We start from the raw sequence: 26,862 nt of genomic DNA on the forward strand, positions 1-26,862 counted from the left end.
ATTTAACAATATTCTCTAGTAAAAGTGTCGTTGGTACATAATATATGAAGAACACGGAAACTCGAAGAGGATCATAAGATCCTGTCACCGAGAACCGTTTAACTTTACAAAAATTATAAACCAATTATTTCAAAAAATATGAAATAAAAAGTAAATACCGTTTAAGAAAACCTTCATACGAATAAAATAACCTCAATTATAAAACACCGTTTAACAAAACAATAAAAAGAAAAAAATCAAATATTTTAAATTAGTAAATACCGTTTTTATGAAAACCGTCATACAAATAAAATACCGATTAAAAAAACAATAAAAAATAAAAACAAATATTTTAAATTACATTTAGAAACACTTATAAAAGAGAAACGAGATCAGAAGAACTCGAAAATATTTTCTATTGAGAAAATAACTTTTTTCAGTTTGTTTTTGAAAGAAGAAAAATTCCAACTTTGGGAAAAATCAAAATTTTTTAAATTTTTGTTTTAATTAATTTTTTTTGTTTGTATTTAGCTGGATGATGATATTGTTTAGACAATAGATTGGCTCTTTAACTTTTATGTAAAAGTTGTTATTTCCTTGTTAACTACTGTCTGTCGTTAACAAAGCAAGTAAAAAATGCACATAATGACAACAGGTTTATCTTTAGAATTGTCTGCAAAACTCTTGGTTTGGATAAAAAAGACCAAGTGAAAATGATACTGGAAAGGTACACTTTATTATGGCTAAATATCATTGCAGCTTTCTAGTCTTCTTTTGAAAAGTTGATTTTAATTTAACTTTTCAAAAGTTAAGCTAATTTCTTGTGAAAGTTAATTTTAATGTTGCGTAAGCAACAACGCCAAGAAACACAGCTTGCTCAAAAAACAAAAGATAAAGATGAAGAAAATGATGAATCTGCTGATGATTCTTAAATTAATATATTCTGTTGAACAATACTGCTGTTTTATATATTAATAATTCTGTTTAAAGATATAAAAGATGTAGAAAATGCTTCCTCTTTTATATTGATATCTAAAATAGGTTTTTTTCTCTGCCTCGGAAAAAACTTTTTGTCATACTTTGTATGAATAGTTGTTATCATTTTTATTTAATGAAAACGGCTTTTCATATATGAAAAGGAGGAATACTATAGTATATAACCCTGATAGTATATAGGATACTATTGTATACTTATAAGGATGACAAAAATAGTATTTCCGACCCTGAGAAAAAACTTTTTTAGATATGCATAATCAATTAACAAAGACGTCTGAAAAACACAATTTCAATGCTTTTTCATGACAATATAAAGACAAAAAAAGACGTCTTTTTGGTGTCGAAAAAAGATGTTTTTTAGATTTGCATAATCGACTAAAAAAAGGGGCCTTAAAGACATCGTAAATAATACTTTTAAAGACGTCTTTTTTTCCCGCTGGGCGAGAACTGTTTTATTTATCTGAAAGAAACCATTGTCATAAAAATACCTAGCGAGGTATTTTTATAAATTTTATTCATTTAAAAGTAAAAAAACTTTTAAATGAATAAAATTTGAAAACAAAAAAAAATTTTAATGAATAAAATTTAATAATTTTTTAATTGATGTTAGTTGTTTGCTAGATTTTCCATTGCGCTTATCAAATTGTTTTTTTATTATTATTTAAAAACTCATTATTTATATTTTTACTTCTTAAGTTAGGAAAATTTCAAAAATCTTTGCTAAGTTAGGAAAATTTCAAAAATCTTTGCATAGTAAATATAATTTAAAAAAATAAATAAATAATGAGACTTGCAATGAAACATAATATTCAAATATTTATTTATGTAAAACACAAATAAGGATTATGATATTTAAATTAATTTTTATATATATTTTTTTAATTTTCAAATACACAAGTTACTTGAAATTAAAATTTGCCGCTAAAATTTACTTTCTGCCCTCATGGAGTGGACGAATCACACCCTGTTCCTTAGATACCATTGTTGCTTATTTCAAATTATTCTAAAATAGCATATTGTAACGAAAGCTCTATTAACTGACATTTTAATTGATCGAAATAGGCAAGCCAAACAAGTTGCTCATCTAAAAGCTATCAAGCTATTGGTTTAAATAAGTTTTTTTATTTATTTATTTATTTTTTTGTAGTTATTTTAGGTGCTCCCAGAAGTCCTTACGGTCTTATCACAGAGCACTGCGGAGAGCATTTAACAGGAGATTCACGCCTCCTTCCGTGCCAACGTCGCTTATTGGGCTAGAGCCGACGTCGAACCTAGGACCTCTGGATACTGAGCCAGAACTCTAACCACTGCGCCACGGCTGCTCAAATTTATTTATTAATCTATAGCCAAAATTATTTAATAATTTATGCTCAAAATTATTTATTAATTTATTGCCAACAATGTTTTAAAGCACAATACAAATGTATTGTGCCTTAAATATCATATGTTATATTATCATATTTAATGCAATTTTAAAACATCATTAAGTTATTTAGAATTAATGCATAAAAAATTTATTAAATGATAAAAATTATATATATATATAATTAGGTGAACAAAAATATGAATATCTATGTTAAAATATCTAAAACTTTCTGTATTTTAAATAAATCTTAAAACTTTCCTTAAAATACATGGCTGTTTTAGAAATTTTTTAATTTTTAAAGTCATTTCCACTATTTAAAGTTACTTGAGATATATGAATATCATTAAAAAAAATTGAATACAATTAAACTTTCTATTTTAGGTTTTTAATGTAAAAAAAAAAAAAAATTAAATAAATAAATATAAAAGATACAATATATTCATATCATTACAGTTTATTTAAAACAATCATTTAAACTAAAATTAACAATTTAAAAGCAAAGTACGCAATTAAATGAGATTAAACTCTTAAATTTAAAAAATGAATATTTAATTTTATTTTTTGTGCTAAAAAGAAACTACCAACTAAACTTTGTATCATCAGTAAAAGTAACTTTTTTAATGTTAAATATAAACTTGCTTATTTTTAATATTTTAATATTATTATTTCTATTATATTTATTTTCATAATGCCTATGGTCATTTTGAATTTTATTAATGTTATTCAAATTTTCGTGTTTTCAATTTAAATAATTTTAAATCATGTTTAAACAAATGTTTAAACAGAAACGGATTAAAAAAAAAAATTTAAACAGCTTTATGTGATTGTTAGTTGTTACATTTTATCAGTTTTTAACTGCTTGTTAGCAATTCCACAGTGCAATGAAAAGTATTTGAAGTTTGAAAAAAACACATAATTTTTATGAACTTTTCTCTCATATCTTTTTTATAATTAAAAATTTTGAGATTTTGTACATTAGTTAGTTTGATTCAACTTATTTAAAGCCATCCATAGAAATTCAAAGTTTTATATGGCTTCACTTGAATATTATTTATGTCTTAAGACCATTTTTGATAAAAAAACTTCCCGCTGGAAAGTTTTTTCAGTTTTTAAAAGTAAAGATCTCTAAGTACCGAAGCACATCAAACTGATTTGAAATCTTCCATATAGATTAAAAAAGGGTGAAGAATCTAACGGAACGGGGAACCTTTTCAACATTTATACATAACTTTCTAGTTCTCAGCGTTTAAAACAGTTTTAATAAAACCTTTAAGGTTGGTTTATTAAAAAAAAAACACTTTTTTCAAATGGTTTCTTGCGAAAAATGCAAGTAATGCCTTACCTATATATTACCTATATTTTTATGTAGAAACATATATCTTATGCTTTTTTTCTTTGCATTTTTTTTTTGGTTTTTTTGCATGTTTTGATTTTTGCTCCATACAATCATTTTAATTATATATAAATACGTCAACAACAACAAAAATTCTGGGGAATGGCTATGCTTGTAACTATCTAACTTTGTATGTATACTATCTAACTTGTATGTATATTTTGTTTATAAAAACGTGTGATTTATTATTATTTTTATTATTATTGTTTATACTATTGTTGTTATTATTATTTTTGGTATTATTGATTTTCTTATTATTATTCTAATTTTTATATATATTATTATAAATATTAGTTTTATTATTTTAATTGTTATTAAATCAATCATTGTCTTTAGGTGTTTACTTAATGTTAGTAATTTTACTGTTTGTAAACATCTTTTAAATGCTACACAAACTATTTCAGAAATATACTGATTGATTTAATGATAATCATTACTTAAGTGTAGTAAATGGTTTATTAATAGGTATGCATAAATTGCGTTTTACAGAACCACGCAATGTGCCACGCTTTTTAAAGTTTGCTTTTCGCCAATGAGACAGTAATGTTTATAATTGCCATATTTCTTAAAATTTTATATTAACTGTGTTTTTTAAAAACTATAATAGTTAAACTTTAAGTATATTTTTTAGATTACAGTAACCAACTTTGTAAGTGGATTTATTGATGTTAAAAATATCGTTGCATTTTATACATTCACCATACACTGAAGATACAGTTGCGGACAAAACTACGTGAACGATTGCAGATAGTTTTTTGAAACAAAAGTTTCAACACCTTAAAAAAAGTTTTTTCTCTAATACTATATATGATTGGATAGAGCCTTTTTTGCTCTATAAGATTGTGTAAAGTGTATTCTTTAATAATACGTATAAAATCATACATGTATAAACGTTAAAATAATTTCGAAAATTTTGAGCGACAGAACCACGTGAACGATTTATAAAAGCGTCATTTTTGATGCAAATTATATTATATTCACATCGAAATCAGTGCTTTTAAAAATCGTTCATGTGGTTTTGGTATTCTAAGAACTTACAATCATTTAAATTTAACAAGGTTATTCTGTTTAACATCAAAAAATTAAAAAAATTAAACTATGATGGTTCGTCAAACTGATTCAAAAATTGAAAGCTTGGTTTTGCGTTTGCGCAAAGAAGAAAAATAGTCCATTGGGCAAATTGCAGCTCATGTGAAGATGTCAAAAGGTGGAATACATAAAATTGTACACCGAGAAAAGAGCAAAAAGATCCTTAAGAAAGGTGGTCGTCCACGTATTACGGATAAGCGGTAATATTCCTTTAATTTTATTTTTTTTAATATTTAATCTTAATAATATTAATGTTAATGTTAATTTTAATGTTTAACATTTTATTTTTTAGTACTGATCGAAAAATTGTGCGAAAATCTCTTGAGAATCCACATTTGATAGCCCTCTGAAATTCGTCTGCAAACAGGCATGGAAAACGTAAGCACATGAACGATTCAAAGGCGTTTAAACGAAGGAGGTCTTTATGGGCGCAGACCTGCAAAGAAACCATTCCTTAAGCCCAGGCACGTCAAAGATCGCCTACAGTTCGCTAAAGATCACTTAAACTGGACGGTTGAAAATTGGAAAACAGTTTTGTGGTCGGATGAAAGTAAATTTAACATGGTTTGCAGCGACGGTCGAGGTTATGTTAGGCGTCCAGTAGGTAAAAGATTTGCAAAAGAGTATACAATAGGAACTGTAAAATTTGGGGGTGGCAATATAATGGTTTGGGGGTGTTTCTCCTGGGCTGGAATCGGTCCGTTGTACCGTGTAAACGGTATAATGGACCAACTACAGTACAGGGAAATATTATCTAATCAAATGTTGCCACACGCTTTAGAAAAAATGCCTCACAATTGGGTTTATCAACATGATAATGACCCTAAACATACAGCTTTGACTGTAAAAAATTGGCTCATAAATAATAGCATAACGGTTTTGAAGTGGCCTGCCCAATCTCCCGACTTAAATCCAATCGAAAATTTATGGATTGAAGTTGAGCGACGCTTGGGAGGTCGCAAATTTCAAAAACCGGATGAACTTTTTCGAACCGTACAGTATGAATGGGAGGCATTACCAAAACAGTTACTAGAAACTCTTGTAGAATGCCAAGACGGTGCAAGGCCGTTATCGATTCTAAAGGCTATGCAACTAAATATTAATGTTTTTTTTTTTTTAGAATCTATTATTTGTTGACGTTAGTAAAATTATTCTTTTACGTTTGTATAATCGTTCACGTTGTTTTGTCGCGCAAAATATTTGATGCTTTTTGAACATTTAGATATGTTTAATTTTAAACAAATTATTAGAGAATACACTTTACACAGTCTTATAGAGCAAAAAACGCTCTATCCAACCATATATAGTATTAAGCTATAAACTTATTTTAAGACATTGAAAATTTCATTAAAAAAAACTATTTGCAATCGTTCACGTAGTTTTGTCCGCAGCTGTATGTTCTTTATTTTTTCTATTCCTATATTTACCTTAATTTTTACACATTTTTTATGCACTTGCCAAATTTTATTGAAAAATATTTCTGCCTACTATCACTATTTTTACCCCCACTTTTGGTACCCTAGTTTCCTTTTTTTTAAATCATAATCGGGAAATAAAAGGAGGGGGGAGGGGGATGAGAAGGTCAAAACATTTCACTTACATAAAATTTTGACATAATAGTGTAGCACTAACAACTTATTTAGATAAAAGATAAAACATAAAAGTAAAAATAGCATTTATTAATTATTTATGTACATATTTATTATAAAATTCATAAGAAATATGTACATTAGAATCCGTCAAAAAAAACGAAAGTTTTAATTGAACATACCATGGTTTCTTTTATTGCGAATTTAGGTGTTAGTAAACCCCTTGAAAATTTCAGACTCATAGGTACACTGCTTAGCCTTGCACTTTAGAATTGAAAGTCGCTTTTTTTTATAAAAGAAGGCGCCGGGGTGATCAGGGGCCTGAAAGGAAGGTTCGAAATATTTTTCAAAAATACCATGGTATTTTAAATCATGTATTTAGGTGTTAGTACGACTCATGAAAAATTTCAGACTTATAGGGACACTGCTATACCCTTCATTTTGGCCCTATTGAAAACCCACGTACCAAAAACTAATTTTTCTCAAAACGTTTTTTTAATTATGACATACAAATTACTCAGCGTTAGTTAGCAGACATTTCTTATATCTTACAGCAAACTAGTTGTGTAAAATTAAAACATAAGCAACCTTATTACTATTTCTTTATTTTGATAATTCAATAAAACAAGTATTTTATTAGGTTCAAAGTGTCGCATCTCTTCCAAATATATCTTCGGTAGTGAAATGATTAAACCATTATGCTACTATTTAATATCTTTAAAACAAGATTTAATCTTTGTTATTTTGATTTTTTGTCTATGGCTTGCAACAGCTAAAAGATTTGCCTGCTTGTCATTTTCATACGTATAAGATCCTGAAAAATCCAGGGCAAGTTTAATTCCCCTTTCCGCGCAAGCATTAACCACATGGAGAGATAGTACAAATTCTTTGTATCTCAGAAATCCAGGAAAGAGTTCCCAATTTGAATGATTTATTTTAATCCATTCCATTTCAAGCATGGTGAGTTTCAATTTATCAAATAAAAACCAACTCTCTGTTGCGACAAGTTCAGAAAGAAGTTTAGTATGACCATTTACAACAGTCTGTGGCATTGGTTTACCTAGTTTGTATGAATATGCTACCTCTGGCCAGGGAGTTTTGTAAAGCTGAAGAGCAGCAGCTTGTCGAACATCTTCCGTTGAGTCCTCATTAATGAGACATAGTACTACAAACCTTTCAGCTAGATACCTCAAATGATTCTGCATTGAATTGAAGCATGCCTTAGTAGAATTAGGGTTTCTATGTACTGAATCATATCATCAATGGCTTGTAGGTCTTGAGATGAAGCAGTTCTGGCCAAGGGGGTTTTAACAAACCAGGTTGTATAGAATACTGAAATGAACTCACACATAAGTTTAATAAAAACTGCTTCCGCAGCAGTTACCAAATCAGGTGCAAGGGTTGGAATTTGTGGAAGTAGTAGGTCAAGCGTTAAATAATAAATAGTTTTAGCCGTAAACCGAGCATGATGACAAGCCATTGGAATATGGAACTTGAAGTTGGTTACTGATCCCCCAAGCCAAACAATGCTGAATTGAACAAGGTATTTATAATCTCCTCGAAGAAAGAAATGATCATCAAGACTAGTTTAGAGAAATAAAAGAGCATCAGAAGCCTGGAATATAATTTAAAGATTAATAATCACGGTACCAATTACCTTGATTGAAAAAAAATCCCTGGCTATTTTTTAAATCTCTTAAGATCTGTGTAACATATCCCCATCTTCAATATTTCATTCCAACTCTGTTTCAATTTCTCAAACAGTGGCTCAATTGGACCTAATGTTCTTGTGCTTTCAGTAATAGAATTGCAAAAATGCTAAAAAATTTAAAATAAATTCGTCAAGTTTTGGTTTTAAAATTTTTAAATTTTAATTTAGCTCTTGCATAAGATATCAATAAAAATAAATTATACTTGATACTTTGATGTAAAGCTTATACATATGATGCCTGCAAGCTAACCATCCCATAGCTTTTCCCCTGCACTTCTCTAGTTGTGTACAAATACCATTTAACCATCCGGTGTTTGTAACAGCTATATTAATGATAGAAATTCAACTATATCAAACAATTCCCATTCTTCAAGGATTTCTTAAATTGCTTTTGCTTGAGTGCTTGCTTTACCCTTGTCAACAGGAACAATGTCAATAAGTTAAGCATCAGGAATGAATGGACAGGTAATAATAACAGCTACTTTCTCAATTTTTTTCTGCCTTGACCTGTACTTTCAAACGTAATTTTTGAATCAAAATTTAAAGTAAGACATTTATTTTTAGAAAGATTTATAAACTCTTTTTTTAATTTTTGAGCATTTTCATTAACGTTTTGCTTTTTCTGCCTCTGCAAACTGCTTTGTAATATTGAGAAGTCATCAATACTACCTCCGCTATTATTTATGATAGCAGCCAGTGTTGCTACTGCTGCAGTTGAAGAGATTCCAAACCTTGATAAAGTAATTTCTATGTCCTTCCCAATTCTTTTGGAGTAAGAACAGGTATAAAAAAGAACCTCCGCTTTTTTTTTCTAGGAATAACAAAATCTTTATCTATTTCCTCATTAGCATGTTCAAAATTGTTATCTGCATTAATACAGCTTATCTTTTCCAATCTCTCTTTTTATTTCTGGACCTCCTCTTTTCTCCTTCCTTCTTCTATTCCTTTTCTCTTTTGAAGCCTATTAAATTTTGCTTTAAACTTAGTATCTTTGCAAGAAATTGTTTGCACTCTTGATCCTCTTTGATCTTGCAGAAAAACTAGATCTTCTTGTCGTGCTTTTATATCCTTGCTGATATCTTTCAAAATTTGCTAATCTCAATCCTTATGAGCAATATCAAACAATTTATCTTGTTTGTAAACTCCTCCCTGTTTTTAATCGCTTTTGCACCAATGTGATGCTTAGGTTTTTCCAGTTTCTTTCTTTCAGCTTTTAAGGCCACTATTTTGTCCTAAATAAATGATACCATATATCTAGATGGATCCACTAACCTCTCTACATATATACAAGCTTCTTAATTGATATATCATTTTATATTCATAATAAAATTATTAATTAGGTACCTAATTGCTTGATCTTGGATAAGGAAAGCGATCGCTACTTTCAACCAGATTTCTTCACTTGGTTAAGAACACAAAAATACTTTTTGTTTAGACATCTAGTTTCTTTCTTACAGCTTGCTTGAAATTTAATATCTAGGGAACAAGAACTCACATCACTGGATGAAACATTTGAGTATTGCTTGTGCTTTATGAGAAGTCTGTAATGGTAATACTTTAAAACACTTCCATTAGTTGGAAGTTTAGTATTAGCTAACACCTCTGTTCTTCCTCTTACAAGAAACACTTCTCTTTTCTACATTTGCTTAATACTTCAAGCTAAAAATAACAAATTCTAAAAAATAATAAGCATACTAAATACAACCGTCATCAGCAGTACACATAAATTGCCGTTATATATAAAAAACCGTTTTGAGGAAAAAACAGTTTTTGATATGTGGGTTTTTGTAAGTCCAAAGTAGGGTGTATCGAAAAACAAATTTGTAATCGAATTTTCAGTTTTGTAATCAAGTAATGCGTAGAGTTTTTTTAATCAAGTTTACAGTTTGGCTAGTAGAGACGGCTTCATTCGTGCAAGAATTGCATCGCAAAAAATAATGCTTTTATTCAACACAAAAAGACAGTTTGAGACAAATCCAAATGAAACAGGTAGTTGAACTTTATTACAGCTACACTATAAACATTTTTCAAAAACAATTTCCACTCTTATTAAAACTTTAATTGCACATTATGGACTGCAGAGCTTATTTGAAAAAACTCATGAAACAGTGTTTTTTCGTAAAAACTCAGCCCTTAAGCTGCAACTGAAGACATTAAAATATTATCTTGAAAATTAAAACCATTTCTAGCTTAGTCACTGTGCAATGTTTAAACTCTATTGCAACTCTAGTCTATGCATAGAATTTGTTAATTTTATTTTGTAAAAAAGGTCTGAAAACATGTTTTTTAAGAAAAATAAAACCCTAGCGCAAACTGACATTAAAAAAAAAAAAAAATGGCACAGTTACTTTTTATAGGATAATACATCTTTTTTCCGCTCTATTACAATTTTAAAATCAAAAAAAGTTGTTTTTTGATACACCCTAGTCCAAAGTGTAGGGCTTAGCAGTGTCCCTATGAGTCTGAAACCTTTCATGAGTCTTGCTAACACCTAAATACATGATTTAAAATACCATGAAATTTTTGCAAAAATTTTCGAAAATTTTGTTACGTTGCTGTAGGCGGGGACTTGTTTAAATATTGACCAATATAATTTTGGTGCTATTTTTAAGTTTTCTTTTATCTGCCATATATACTTTGAAAAGGTGGTTAAATTTTTTTTTCTTTTTATTTGTGAATGAATGTTTGTGGTTAACCCATCTTTTCTTCCATTCACTTTCTGCTAGGTCAATATAAACTTTCTCTGGGGTGTTAGGGGGGGGGGGGATACTATACATTTATAAATAACATTAGAGGCTCTACATTTTCCTATTATAGAGCAGTTTTCTTTCTTTATGCAATTGCAGGGTGGGTATTCTTTTGGTCTTTCTGAACTAATTTTCTTGTTGTGGCTTTTTATTATACTTTCGATATTTTTGTATATATATATATATATATATATATAATATATATATATATATATATATATATATATATATGTATATGTATATATATATACAACATATATATGTTGTATATATATATATGTTGTATATACATATATATACAACATATATATACATATATATATATATATATATATATATATATATATATATATATATATATATATATATATATATTAGGATGGAGTGAATTTTAGTTTTTTTTACAATTCGTTTAGCCTGGGTGTGCAAAAGTTGTCTATTCATTTCAAAAATACTTTGGAAAAATATCAATGCTCTAAGAAATTATCTTGAGGTGCCTCAAGACCTTTAAAATTTTAATGGGTCCCTAATATTATGTAAAAAAAAGTTTTCAAAAGTATGTCATGTTGGGTCTCAAAAGAAGCAAAATTTTATAAAAATTTCAAAAATAACAGTTATTTTTTAAAAAAATTGTTATTTTATAGGTTATTGCAGAAAAAATGACCTTTTAAACTAAAAATAAAAAAAGTTTAAGTTTTTTAATTATAATGTCAAAAAAATCTTAAATAATAATTTTTTTTTTAAATAATTGTTATTTTTGAAATTTTTATAAAATTTTGCTTCTTTTGAGACCCAACATGACATACTTTTGAAAATTTTTTTTTACATAATATTAGGAACCCATTAAAATTTTAAAGGTCTTGAGGCACCTCAAGATAATTTCCTAGAGCATTGATATTTTTCCAGAGTGTTTCTGAAATGAATAGACAACTTTTGCACACCCAGGCTAAACGAATTGTAAAAAAAACTAAAATTCACTCCACCCTAATATATATATATATATATATATATATATATATATATATATATATATATATATATATATTATATATATATATATATATATATATATATATATATATATATATATGTACATATTTATATTTATTTATATATATATATATATATATATACATATATCATCTATATGTATTTTTGTAAATATAATATAAATATAATATAATATAAATATATTATATAAATCATATAATATTATATAATAATACTATTATATAACTTATATATTATAAAAATAAAATTGTATAAACTGTAAATAAGTTGCTTATTGATTAAATCGTATAGCATTAAGAGGAACTGCTTTTTTTTTTAAATTAACTACTACAAATTTAATACATCATATTTGAAATATAAATAACTTAAATAAGCTTCATTTTTTTGACAATATATAATATTTGTTTTAGTTTTCCAACAATGTGACTGTCCCGTAAGTAACAAATATGTCATTTTTATTAAGTTTATGCTTAAAAAAAGTATCCAATAAAGGAAAGGATTATAACAATCACTACTTCTATATTTAAAACTAAAAATCTGATAGTTAAAGCATTTCCTTTGAGCCTGAAGACAATGTTAATTTTGGTTCTGTAAGTAACAGCTCATTGCATAGTCTTTAAAGTAAGATACTTATCCAAAACACTTTAATAATTAAAAAATTCAAAATTCAACGAACTATTTTTTAATGGATAGAATATCCTATGGAAAGCATTTCAAACATTTATACAAATTATTTACAATCTTTATTTTCATTTTAGAACAAAGTGAAAATTAATGGCTAAATGTTGCTATCAGAAATAATGGCAATAAAGAGCATATTCACCAAAGACACATGTACATGAGCCTAAAGGAGACTCGTGCCTTGTTTATAGCAGAAAATAAAAGTATGAAGATTATTAGAAGTAAATTTGCAAGTTTAAAGCCATTATATGTTCTCCTTCGTCGACAAACACCAGCTAATTTATGCCTCTGCATCTATCATCAAAATGTAGTTCTTTTACTGAAAAAGCTTTTTGTTTGCAGTGCAAATATACCTGTTTATTCTAACAAATTTGCAGACTCTTGCTTTCAATGCCCAGATGACCCAGCATGTTGGTTTAGTGAGTAAAAGCATGAAGAATGTGGTTTCAAAAAAAGGTATCAATTGTAGTGTGATAGTGATATTTTAGATGAAATTGTTGAGTGAAAACAGTGGCAAAATGATAAATGGAAGGATGAGGCAATTAGTTTAAAGCACTTCAGTAGTGCACTTGTACGATCATGTGTGCTTATTGATATCAAGCTTTTTAACTCACAGTTTTATTAAAAGACAACAGCACAAAAGTTTAGAATCTGACAAAATAGCACAAAAGAGGTTAGTGGAATAGCAGTAATACAAATGGATTACACAGAAAATTACAAATGTTTTTCTCAAGATGAGGTTCAAAATGCACACTGGAATCAACAGCAGGTAACTATCTTTACTTGACTTGGTTTCAAATTACGAAAAACTGTTGCAAAATGCAATTGTTAGTGATTGTACTACTCATGATAAAGAAACATCATTAGTATATTTTGATAAATTAATTCAAAGCCTACCGAAGTATATTTTTGAGTTAAGAGTTTGAACAGGTGGTCCATAAAGCCAATTTAAGAACAGATTTATTATTGCAGGTACTCAAAAGCTCCAAAAAATATATGGGATTGCCATCAAATGGAACCATATACTGCAAATAGTCATGGAAAGGGACCTATGTATGGCTTAGGAACAGTTGTTAAAAGAATTGCTTCTAACAAGATTTTCACCAGAAGTTATTAACAATGCTGGAGACTTTTATCACGTAGTTTCAAATACTAAACCAAATTTTCAAATTTCTTTGATTTTATCTGACCATATTTGTCAAGAAAGCAGTGGACTAAATCTACAAGAGATATTTCAGAAATCAAATTATGTAAAAGGGGTTTCCACTTTTTATCACTTTTCCTTTTTTAATGATTGCCAACAAACAAAACAATATTCCTTTAAGTCAGAAACAACAACTCCAAAAATCAAAGTTGCAAAAAGAAAAAATATTAATGGGAATGCAGGTTTTTATGTATTTTGTTAATTAGTTGTTGGAATTTTTATAAAATGTAAAAATTAGGATGCACATAAAATAGACATAAAATAGGGTTTAGATTTTAATTTTACTTATTTTTAATCAATTTTTTAGAATACTTCAACAAATCCCAAAATTGGAGTGAAGAAGTATATGCTACGAAAAAAATAATAGGCGACAAGTTACACTAGTGGCCATAGGAATGGACACCCCTTCAAAATATGTGAAAATTTTACTTTGGTGTGCTTTTTAAAAAAAAATAACCATATTTATGCGGTTTTCTATATTGATTATTATTTTTTGATTAGTTTAGATTAAAAAAAACTAAAATTTTATAAAAATATAGCAATTTAATCACAAAGTGGCAAATTATGGGAAATTTACGTTTTACAGCTTACAACACATGTTATTAAAAAAATGGCTTATAAAAAAAAGAATTAATATTTTGGTAGATATCCATTACTTTTTATTACTGCAGCAATGCTACGAGGCATTGAGTCCACTAAATAAAAATATATTTGTGGCTTGTTCCCAGGTTTTTCTTTCCTTACAAGTTTTTTCAGTCTAGACCACAGATTTTCAATCGAATTTAGGTCTGGACTGTTTCCAGGTTACTTCAAAATGCTTATCTTTTTGGCTTTAAACCTATTTTGACAGTTTTTTTGGTGTGGCATGCAGCACTGTCCTGCTGGAACACACAGGTTTCTGTTTTGCCTTCAAACAAATCATCAATCGATGGTTTCATCAAACGACCCACAGCATATCTGGTCATGCATTCCCACACCATTACACTTATGAGATGCTTCATTGTAACCAATGTGCACTCAGGTAAAAGATCTTTACCGGGCCTTCTTCTCGCATAATTGATTGCATCACTTCCAAAAACGGAAATCTTGCTTTCATTGCTCCAAATAACTCTTCACCAGTCTTTCTTTGTCCACTCCTTGTGTTCTTTTGCCCAAATCAAACGATTCTTTCGTTGTTGTTTTTTTAAATATACATTTTTTCTGGGTCTTCTTGCTTTTAAACCATTTTCAAAAAGCCTTCGGCGAGTTGTTCTTGAACTAACCAAAACTCCGGCGGCCTCTAAATCATAAGTGCTTAAGTGCAAGCCTCATTATCATCCTGTCATCGTTGGCAGTTGTCTTCTTAATTTTTTCAATTTTTGGCCTATTTTTGAAGGTATTGGTTGACTTAAACCTTTCGCACATCTTCATTGCTCCAAATTTTGTTGCTCCATTTCCCAACTTTTTGGCGATTTCCGTGTACAAATAACCTTCTCCACGTAATGTAACAGCTTTGCATCGCTTTGTAGGTGACTAATATCCTGTCGCCATTGTAAATAAAGGTACAAATTTAAAAAACACACTAAATCTTCATAAATACTGTCGACTTTTCACCAGCATTTGTTGAAACTCAACTAAATGACTACAAAACAATGATCTTGTATTTATAGCTTAAAAGATTTATGGATAAAAATGTTAGTTAATAACGTAATTAACTATTAGTCATCACAATAAATAGACTAATTTTCACAAAAGCGCAAAAGTAATGAGACATTTACCTTTTACTAGAGAAACCCATCAGCAGAGCAATGACTCATTTTTGACACCAATTAACAATAATAATCCATAATTATGTTTAAAATTGATATAAGCGATTAAAATTTGCGATTTTATATAAGCCAAATGATAGATGACGTGGTTTAAATATAAAAATAAATAATTAAATCCACCAAATGCATGATATATCAACTTTTCTAAGAAAATTGGTAAAAGTTACAGAGGGTGTCCATTCCTATGGTCACTAGTGTGTCTTTCTTGATGCTTATGATGAATATTAAACGCACAAAGTTTTTTCATAAATACATATTACATTTCAAACAATATTTGTAATATAATATTTGTAAATGTATAGATGTAATATTTAGAAATATATGTCTATAGACATATATGTCGGTGTAATGTGTAGCTGATCTATAGAGATTATTTGATAGTTCTTTAGCTTCTCAATATTAAAAAATCTGTTTGTTATGGTTATCAAAAGCTACGTCCCGTAAGTAACGTTTATTTCTGTCCACGTAAGTAACGCTAACTAATTTGATTTTTAATGCTTACATAAATTGATAAATGTTTCTTTTAATTAATTTTATATTGAAAGAAAACTACTAGATTTATTTTATGAAACTCGTTTACACAGATTAAATAATTTGCTTGAAGTATGAAAATGAAATTAACAGGTTTAACGTAATGTTTTTTTGAGTACCGTAAGTAACAAACTATATAATGAAATATTGTTCAAAAACATATCATTGTTGAAAGAATTTAAAATATACATTGGAACAGTTAAATGATTTCGGGATGGTACATACCTATTTGAACATCTAATCTTTTAAGATAAAAAATATACAACTAAAAGGTTGGTATTAAGATAATTAAAATGTCCCGTAAGTAACGGTGGAATCGCTCACTTATATATATATTTATAGTGTCACCTATATGTACATATATATATATATATATATATATATATATATATATATATATATATATATATATACATATATATATATATGTATATATATATATATATATATATATATATATATATATATATATATATATATATATGTATATATATATATATATATATATATATATATATATATATGTACATATAAATATATATATATATATATATATATATATATATATGTATATATATATATATATATATATATATCAGGGGTTATTCTAGGAAAAAAATTTGGGGATCGGTACCCCCCGCCCCGGAGAAATTTAGAGGAAATATTGCTGAAAACCGGCGATTTTTGTTAATACATTTATACATACATACAAATATATATATATATACATATATATATATATATATATATATATATATATATATATATATATATATATATATATATATATATATATATATATATATATATATATATATATATATATATATATATATGTATATATATATATATATATATTTATGAATATATGTATGAATGAATGTACAGATTTTTGATTATGGTTATATTTTTCCTTAAATTATTACTGCATGAAACAGACACTGGATAAACTTGTAAAATATGTTTCACAGATGTTTTAAATCACAAAGAGCAAGTCGTTGTTAGTTTAACTAGTTTTTTAGATGTTGTTTGAAAGTTCTAATAAAATTAACTCCTCGGTGTCATATTAATTATATATTATTTGAATGGCTTTTCTATTTTGATATTTGATAGTTTTTTAGTTAATTTTTGTTAAAAGTTAATTTATTTTATAATTAAACACATTTTTAAGGATATATGCAATAAATTCTAAAAAGGTTTTAATGTCTGTGTTGTTTATATTGTTATATAGTCATACCACATTTATTTTTTAATGTATCATGAGTATTGGAACTTGAAAAAAACTACAATAAGTAATGGAATTTGCCGAAAAAAATGTACCACATGTAGTGAAACTTGCAAAAAGGTACAGCAAGTACCTTTTTGCAATTTTCAATATTTAGACCTCAACACGTTACTGATTACTGTGATATTCGATCATTTGTTTCAAAATGGTTACACGAGTCTTCTACTATGTAATATCAACAATTTTTATTATAGTTTTTTTATTGCTACATGTGCCATTTTCATTCTAAAGAAAAAAAAGACTTGGTATTTGAAGCTTGGTTTGACTTGGCTTTTGGATTGTGTGAAAATATCAGTATTTTCTAAGATATAAACTCCTGCCAGAATGAATGAAAAAGTTAAAAAATGGTTAAAAAGCTTTTATAAAAATGCATAAAAAAATTGAAAAAGTTGGATAAGATAACTAAAATAATTGACAAATAAAAAGTTTGATCAGAAAGTTTTGCCAGTCAGAAAAAAACCTTATGAACGGGAGATTAGTCCTTTGAAGAACAATATAAATATTTTATAGAAGTCTAAATTGCCAATAAGTATGACAAGTGCCATTAACTTAAATAATTATTTCCTTAAAGGAAAAAGTTATGTAAGAATTATATCCTTATAATTAAAGTAACTATTTCCTTGATTTTATTTGTTTGTAAATTATAATATTTGTAGGTATGTTAATGGATTGTTATCTAATTATAAATTCAGGTTAAATTTTATAAAAGGGAAAGTTTTATTTAGTAAGGTTAAGTTTAGTGAATCGCCACAATACCAAATCAAGCAAAGTTTACAATGAAAATTGAATATTTGTGTACATGCTCTGTCTAAAAAATGTTTAAGACTGCTTTCCAAGCAGACACTCAAACTGTATTAGACAAACATCAATATCAGTGATTCTCGGGTACCACAAGGACTCTGCAAATTTGGTAGAACAGTTTTGCGCAAGAAACAACTGGAGAAAGAAGAACTGAAACAAGAGCCACAATTTTTAATGCCTAATCTGTTAAATTGGTCATTCAAAGCAGTGAAAAAGTGCTGAAAAAATCAATTTGAAGTTTATTTTATCAAACAAGGATTATTTTTTGTTAAATTATTCAGCTACTATCACTGTATTGTGTTAAATATTATTATTTACTCATTAGTGTAATTTCATTCAGTTATACTAAAGTGCAAAATTTTGGAAATAGTTTTTCTATTTACTGGGGGAGGTTTTTGAAATAAAATCATTAATGTATGTCAGTTTCATGGTTTTTATTCAAAAACTCATCTTGTTGGACCATGGCCATGTAAGGTTGTAAAAATCTTATAACCTTATTGTACAGGTAGATCTCGTGGATAAAAACCGTGTTGATATCACGGTTCATGGCGATGTCCAACCCACCACGATTTTTTGTTATTTGATCATTATTATTATTATAAATATTACTGTTTTACTGTTATGATTATTACTATTTAGTCTGCAAATTTTGAACTAATAATGCTTTCCATGACACAACAGCTGGTACATACAAAAGAGATAGGTCTTTAGTTATTAGCATCTAAGGTGGACCTTTTTTTAAAGACAGGGGTTATCTTTTTTTAAAGAAAAACCAAAGCTTGAAGCCATTATTTAAGTAGGGAGCTTGAGGTAAAACTTGATCGAAATATTAGTAAAAGTGGAGAACATATTACGTGTGCTAATTTCTTTAAAAGTATGTTTGGTATACCATAAGGACCAAACATAGTGCTCGGTTTTACGTTTATTAGTTTTTGATAAACTATCTCTCCTGAAAATTCTACAATGTTGATATGAGTGTAATAATTAACGAAGTTTTTGGTTTAAGACAAACAAGCGTTTTCTACCGTAAAAACACTTCTAAAATGTTTGTTAAATATCTCAGCAATATCAATATTGCCAGTAGGTAAGTTGTAGTTGGTTATGATAAAATAAATGACAGAAAAGGTTTTTAAACATAAAAAATTATCAAAAACATCTAAATGAGTGGGATTTTTGACCAAGTGTTGTTATTCTCAACCTCGCCAACCCTGTTTAATAGCTTTTAATTGTAATCTTGTACATTTCCATTCTGGAGCAACTTCTCTGTTAGGTTGTGCGCTTTTGATTCTTAAAAAATGAGCCTACTCATTATCAAAACCAATTTCATCTTCTAGGTGACTCATAACTCTCTGAGCACCAGCAGATTCCTAAGTAAACTACAATACAGCTGAGTTCACTTCTAATTTAAAGATTAACCTTTGATGTTATTTATGATGTCATATGTCCAGAGTGATAAATTAACTTAAACGTGTAGTTACTGTTTCCCGCAATGTATTTCTTCTTCCATTTTCACCAGAAAAAACCCACAAGACATTAAGTAAGACAATCAGAGTGAATAAAAAAATTAGTGAAATGGCAAAAAACTTTTCAAATGTTTTCTTTTATTTAGCACATTATTTTTATTTTCAATCAAAGAACTATTAGTCGCGATAAATAGCTATACCAAAATAGTTTTATATTCTAACAGCTCCACATTCTGTTGGTCTTTCTTCCGGTTAACAGATCATCATGATGTTGATCTTTTCTTGGGTTGCAAAGTTATAGTACCAATACGCTTCTGGATAAGACTTTAAGTAAAAAAAATTTTTAATTTTCTGGTAATATTTGAAATTTCCGTATGGATTACTGTTAAGAATATTGTTGAATGCCAAGAAACCTCTACCTTCCACATAATGTTTTGAAATCAAATTTTTTTTTCTACTGAACGATTAATGAACTTCACTATTTCTACGCTTTTCGATACCTCTGATAATGCCATGTGATTTAATAAGAAAATATGATTAGCCTTCCATTTAAGATAACCTCGATGATTTTGATTATTAATGTCTGGAATAAACTAATTTCAGTTAGTCTATTTCAGACAACAATTATTCTAGTTAGTCATTCCCAGAAATACTATTCTAGTTAGTCCCAGAATTAACTTTTATTTTGCTTAGATTAGTTTTTAGCGTTTCCAAAGCAAGAACAATAAACCAGACAGTCTTTTGAAAAAAACTTTTAAATAACTGATTTAAATAACATCACGATTAATTAAAAAAAAAATTAAAGTTAAAAAAGTAAAAGTGATTAACTTAGAAAAAAAGTGTAACTTTTCATAACCACAACAGCCGCTTATATTAATTTATTTAATATAGAGAATTTAGTAGGGTGGTACAAAAAAGCACACTTTTAAATTTAAAATTATGTGGTTGATTGTGAAGAAAAGTATCTTGATGTTATTTTATCATACAGATGAAATAACATCATCTTTTTTTTCAGTAAACTTTTGTTACTTTTTTTACTTTAAGTTTTTCAAAAATTTAAAGTAAAAAGTTATTAAAAGTGTTATCACAATATTTAAACAACCAGATTCCAATCACATATTCAAAATCAGCCCAGTAGCAAGCTTTTTGTTTTTATTGAGAATTTAACCTTATGTAACGACATAGAGCAAACTCCAAACATTTATATATTCATGTTTATGTAAACCTTTTTAAAAGTATTGCGATAATCGGAGTCTGTTAACAATAAACCTCTAAAATGTTTACCTCCCTTTGATACCATTAGCGTGAGCGAGACGAATTTTTAATATTCTAAACTAAATTTAAGTACATTAACAAGTCTCTAATTTTATGCAATAATCTCTTAGTGCTCAAAAATTATGGTCATAAAAATTTTGAGCAACCTCCCTAATTATTAAGGGGGTTTAAAACATTATCTTTAACTAAGTTATAAGTTCGCCCGACAAACAAATTCTGTTCCTAATTCAAAAGTTCGGAGCGAAAGTTAATTTAACTCTATTTTGGAGAATAAGTAATTAAATGACGCGGACTTCATCATTAAAATTTGTCGAAGAATAACGAAGAAAATTAAGTTTTTATAAATGACTTTAGTTTACAAGACCATTTGTATTTTTCAAGCAATATTATCAAACTAATTTTTTTTCAAATTTAATGTCGTTATTTTTTTATTTTTTTTATTACATGAAGACATTCTTTAATGCAGTGGCTGATTTTTAATTTTTATAATTTTTAATTTTTGTAAATGTGCCTTTACAAATAATTACTTTTCTTTTGCAAAAAGAAGACAAAAAAATCTTATTGCCAAGCCCCTCAATATCCGTACATAATAAAGACATTAAATACTTGTCATTAAAAATTGATGATCACGTGTCTTTCTAAAGTTTGAGTTTAATAAGTTTATTTTAGTTGAAAATTATAGTTTTGTATTTTTTGGGAATATATCTAAAAAATTAATCTATAAGTAGCTGAAGTACTAAATTCTCCTCTTTTAGTATGTTATTTTAAAGAAAGAGAAATCTTTTTCTAAAATAGCATACTAATACATGAGAAATATTGCATAAAGAACTGGATTTTTGAGTAATTTATATTTTTAACATATAAATAAATTGGTTTTAAAAAGTACTATCCATTAAAATATAAATTAAACAAAATACAAGATTTAATTATAAACTGATTTAAATACAAGTATTGCGTGGTATTATAACTCGTCAAAAGCAATGTAAAAAGGTTTCATAATTTGAAAATGCGGCGATTCCTTTTTTCATCAAACCGATTAGAATTACTTAATCAACAGCATCTTTAACTAATAGTAATATTAATAGTTACGTATAAATAAGGTTTTTTAATGTGTTGTTAAAAACCATTAACAGACTTTATGATAAACTCATTAACAGACTTTATGGTAACCAAGAATATAGTCTACTTGTGTAAATTTTGAGATGTATTGTTAATATAATTATGAAAAACCAATGATTTTGGTTAATAAATATACTTTTGGTAAATAAAACATACTTAAGTGACAAACTTAAGTATGCTCTTGTTTATATCACATTAGAATGTTTAGAAAGATGTTTAAACAACCAATTTATTCGATTTGGGTGAAAGCTTTATATAATCATAACCTTTAAATTTTGAATTTTAAAACCTATCAACTTAAATTTAGAGTAAGAAAATGAAAAATATAAGTTACTAATTTGTTGTTCTCACATTTGAGGTAGGGGTAGTAAATGTTTTAGGGTATTTTTTTTTCTAGGCTCCCATCACCACAAGTTTTATTTCTTAATCTACGAATAAATCATTGCTTAGCTACTGCTCGAGTTATCGTATATTATTGTGTAGCAAAATATTTTTGGCCAGTAGGCATACTGGTCCAGGTGCCCAATTTCTGTTTCTCTGGAACAATAACTTTTACTAAAATAAACAACAACAACAAAAAAAAACTCTTTAAATACATCTTGAGGCTCCTAATCCTTGCGGCCCTGGGCCTAGTTGCTTGAGGGACAGTAAATTTTGCTTACACTGGTCTTGCAGTAGTTAGGCAACTGATACTACATGCAGATAAAGATATTTACATAAATAGTTCTAAATTTTTCAAGCCCATAAAATACCGTAGTTTTTAAAACCAGTACCGGATTAAGACTTGCAGAGTCTAAAAATACTTTTGAGCAGGTTGCCTTTTTTCTTATTAAAGTGGCGAAAAAACCATACAAAATAAAGCATCCACTTAAAAATTTTGGAGCTCCAATATCCGCGGAACATGGGTTTGTAGCCCCCATAATCCAGGACTGGTTTAAACTTTCTCTCTTTAATTTTTCAATAATAAAAACTTGTACGCAAAAATTGTGTAAAAAGAAGTAACAATTATGCAAATTATGCCTTTCAAATAGTCTACCCTTTCTGAGTCTTGCATGGGTATATGGGTCTGCTCACTGCCATGTTTCAGCTTTGTCTGAATTCTAGACTTTACTTTTTTGCATAACTACTGTACAAGATCCTCTCAAAGTTATTGTAGAATGTAAGTAAATTTACTTACTTATTTTGTATAAATTACTTTCAATTTACTTTACAAATTATATAAAAAGTAAGCTTATGTAATTATATATTTGATAAAATTTATTTTTAATAAAGATTTGTTATTACTTTTGAAATAAAAAAATTCCTACCTAAAAAAGATTATTTTATTTGTAAATTTAATCTTCATTTGGTAGCATATTACTTTTGAGTAATTTATTTCCATGTGCAAGCTTTTTTTTAATAATTTTTATTTAATTAATTACTTAAAAGGTAAATTACAGTTTGAGGAACTTTTATATTATGCAATTTAATTTTCAAAAGTATCTAACTTTTAAATGTAAAAGTAAACAGCTTTTTCATGTGACTTACTTTTACGTGTAAAAGTAAATTACTTTTTGATGTAATCTTCATTTACATAACTTACTTTTAAATGTAAAAAAACTTACTTTATAAAATAAGTCGTTTCAAAAATTAGTTACTTATACGTAAATGTAAATTTACATTAAACGTTTAAAATTACTTATATAATTTACTTTTTGATAAAAATTAACTTGTGTAAGTAAAAAAAAAGTAAATAAAAGAGCCATCCCAACTTACCATAAAACATTGAAAGGGTAAAAAATTGCTGACCTCAAGCACTTTGAGGTCGGCATTGCAAACCCTATTTCCGAGGGCTGATATATATTAAGAGTACACGGGAAAAAACGGCATAGTCACATTTAAAAGTTTTGAGAAAGTATTTATGAATCATTTACTCAAGTCTTTGAAGTCTTTGTATTAAGTTAAGAAAAAAAATTTTTAAAAAAAATTAAAAATATTTTATTAAAAATGTAAACTTCAGATAAGTTAATCAAGAAATAATTTTTTCAAATATACTTCCATGCTTTATATGAAAACTTTTATAAATGATTAATATATATTTTCTCAAAAAACTTTTTAAATGTAACTATGGCGTTTTTTCCCGTGTACTCTTCATATATTTATATATATATATATATATATATATATATATATATATATATATATATATATATATATATATATATATATATATATATATATATAGATCTTTAAATGATAAGTTTGATTATGATCTTTAAAAATTCTGACTATAAAATTAATTGATTTATTGGTTTCACGGTCAAGATCAAATTATTATGTTATGGATGATAATTAGTTATCGTATTTTTTTTGTTAAAATATAATTACTTATTTTAATAAAAATAATTCAGCTTTTACATTTGTATAAGCTAACTCGAGTGAATCTTTAATATATTCTTTATTTTATATTCTATAAATCTTATTTAGATATATTTTTTGTATTTTTCGGAGACCATGCCCAAGTATGCCAAGAATAAACAAGAAAGTTGCGTTGGAGATATTTTGAAAAGAATGCCGGATAAAAAAGGCGTCGTTGACCGTGAAAAACTAAACCACGACAATCGTTTTTATGATACTTTTTAGATCTGTAATTTGAAATATATTTTAATCTTGTGTATACTTTTAATTTTGTATTTTATTTGTTTCAATTAATAAAGCACACTGGTTGCCATTTCTGTTATGTTTACTGAATGTTTAATTTTTGACCCCAAAACCCTGCAAATTCTGTGAATTTTAAAATACGCTCATTGCATAATAAACGTCTTTTGAACGTTTTAAAGACATATTTTTTAGACCAATTTTGTATAACTGCTCTTAAACGGAAAGTTTTATTTAAGTCTTTTTACGATGTCTTTAGAACGTCCTGATTGAACATCTTTGAGCGTCTATTCTAGAATTTGTTTAGAACGCGTCCTTGCCGTTCCGTCTGAATGTTTATTATAATTATTTTGTACATCCCCGTGTTTGCTGGGAAATTTATATCTATCTCAAATTTTAACTATATTCGGTACCTCTAGTCGCATTTTCTTGTGTGGCTTGTTATCGGTACTTGATATTTTACGCTCAGTTTTGTCATCAACGGTTGTCAAAATTTACATTGCTTGCATTTACTTGCTTACAAAATTTTGATAAATTTGCAATGTTTCTTTTTTAAGAAAAACTAAATTAATTTGTCTAGATTGTATAAAATAAAGTTTATACGATGAAAACTATTTAGCACAAAAAAAGTATATTTTTAGCACAAATAATAAAGAAAAAAATGTGTTTTGTAGACATAAATATGTTATTACCTGGCTTGTTATACTTAATATAGTGACAGACTTATACAAAATATAAATAAAAACTTGAATAGAGAAAGACATAAATAAGACATAAATAAGACAGAATAATGAAGACAATGTCTTAATAATTGAAATAAAAAAGTTGGATCCAGATTATTTCTGAGATTTAATCTGGATCCACGATCTCTGATTTTAAGTTAAGTACAAATTGTAAAGTTTAAAATAATGTTTGTTTTGACTTATTTTTTAATTGATAGGATATGTAACATGCTCTTTTTATCAAATCTTTTAAAAAAAAATATTTATCTGTAAGCAATGAGAGTTTTAAGGGTGTATATGCATACTTTTTATTATTTATTTTAGTTTTAGCGTCATACCTATTTTAGAATAATTAAAAATGAATAGTTATACAAGAGCTGAGTTTCGCTCAATATTATTATGTTGGTATGCAGAACGTTAAGAGAAAATAACAATATCGAAAGTATAATACTTCTAGAGATATGGAGATATGATCCTACAAAAAATCTAAAGAAATTTACAATTTAAGAGTTGAACTTTAGTCTGGGTATGCTTTACAAAATATCTTATAAAATTCGAAATTATATTCTTTTTAATTTAAAAAGTCGGCATTTATGACACAAATTCTGCAAACATTCGGAAAAATTTTTATCAAAATTGAGATAGTCGAGTGAGTACCTCAGGACCATTTGACGTTATTAACCCACGTTTTTTATAAAGTTTTTTTTTTTTTGAGTAAATGACGTTTAAAGTTGTTCCCAAACTATTATTTATATTTAACTTACCTAAACACAAGTATTACATGAACAAAAATGCTATTATTTATATTTAACTTACCTAAACACAAGTATTACATGAACAAAAATCTTACCTTTTGTGCAGTTACAAATATGCTGTCGCCGATTTTTTGTAGCACATGATGGATTGCATGTACATTTTCCACAAGGGTTTAATGCTAAACTGCAGCTTTGAGAACATTTTGGCTAATAAAAAGAAAATTTTGTGGTAAGTCTGCACAGTTTAATATTACTTTATGTTACTATATATTATATTCTTGATATAAATTTTTTTTGTTACAACGAAAGTAAAAATAATTGACACGATACAAAAAATAGATTTTCGTAATACAATTTCCACTAAGGAGAGTTGCTAGCTGTTGTATTTTTTGAGTCTATTGAAACTTGCTTTAAAGCTGTTGATAGATGGAGAGTAGACTACATTAACTCGTAAGCGAATTCAAGAATAGGACGACTTCAAGTATAGGACAAACATAGGTGAAGTATAGCTGCTTCCACAAAGAAGCGTCCCGCTGTTGGAAGGTATGTTTTAAAACACCAAGATATGATTAGGTTTACATAACGCATTGACGGATTGGCTTTTTGTTTTGAGGTCATTTATATTTGAACTCCAAAAATACTTTAAGAGCCAAGAGTTTTCCATACAATAATTTGTTTCGTTTTCCATAGACTAATTTGT

At 27.4% G+C, this 26,862-nt stretch overlaps 1 protein-coding gene across 1 annotated transcript in view; it reads right to left on the minus strand.

Moving 5' to 3' along the window:
* Positions 1–26,862, minus strand: part of LOC136079550 (uncharacterized) — a 184,889-nt gene that overhangs the window by 142,076 nt on the left and 15,951 nt on the right. The window contains exon 3 of the mRNA XM_065795387.1: positions 26,258–26,369. Coding sequence (XP_065651459.1) covers positions 26,258–26,369 — 112 coding nt within the window. The remainder of the gene's footprint in view (positions 1–26,257; positions 26,370–26,862) is intronic.

This window comes from Hydra vulgaris, chromosome 04 (assembly GCF_038396675.1).
Source record: "Hydra vulgaris chromosome 04, alternate assembly HydraT2T_AEP".
Classification (NCBI taxonomy): domain Eukaryota; kingdom Metazoa; phylum Cnidaria; class Hydrozoa; order Anthoathecata; family Hydridae; genus Hydra; species Hydra vulgaris.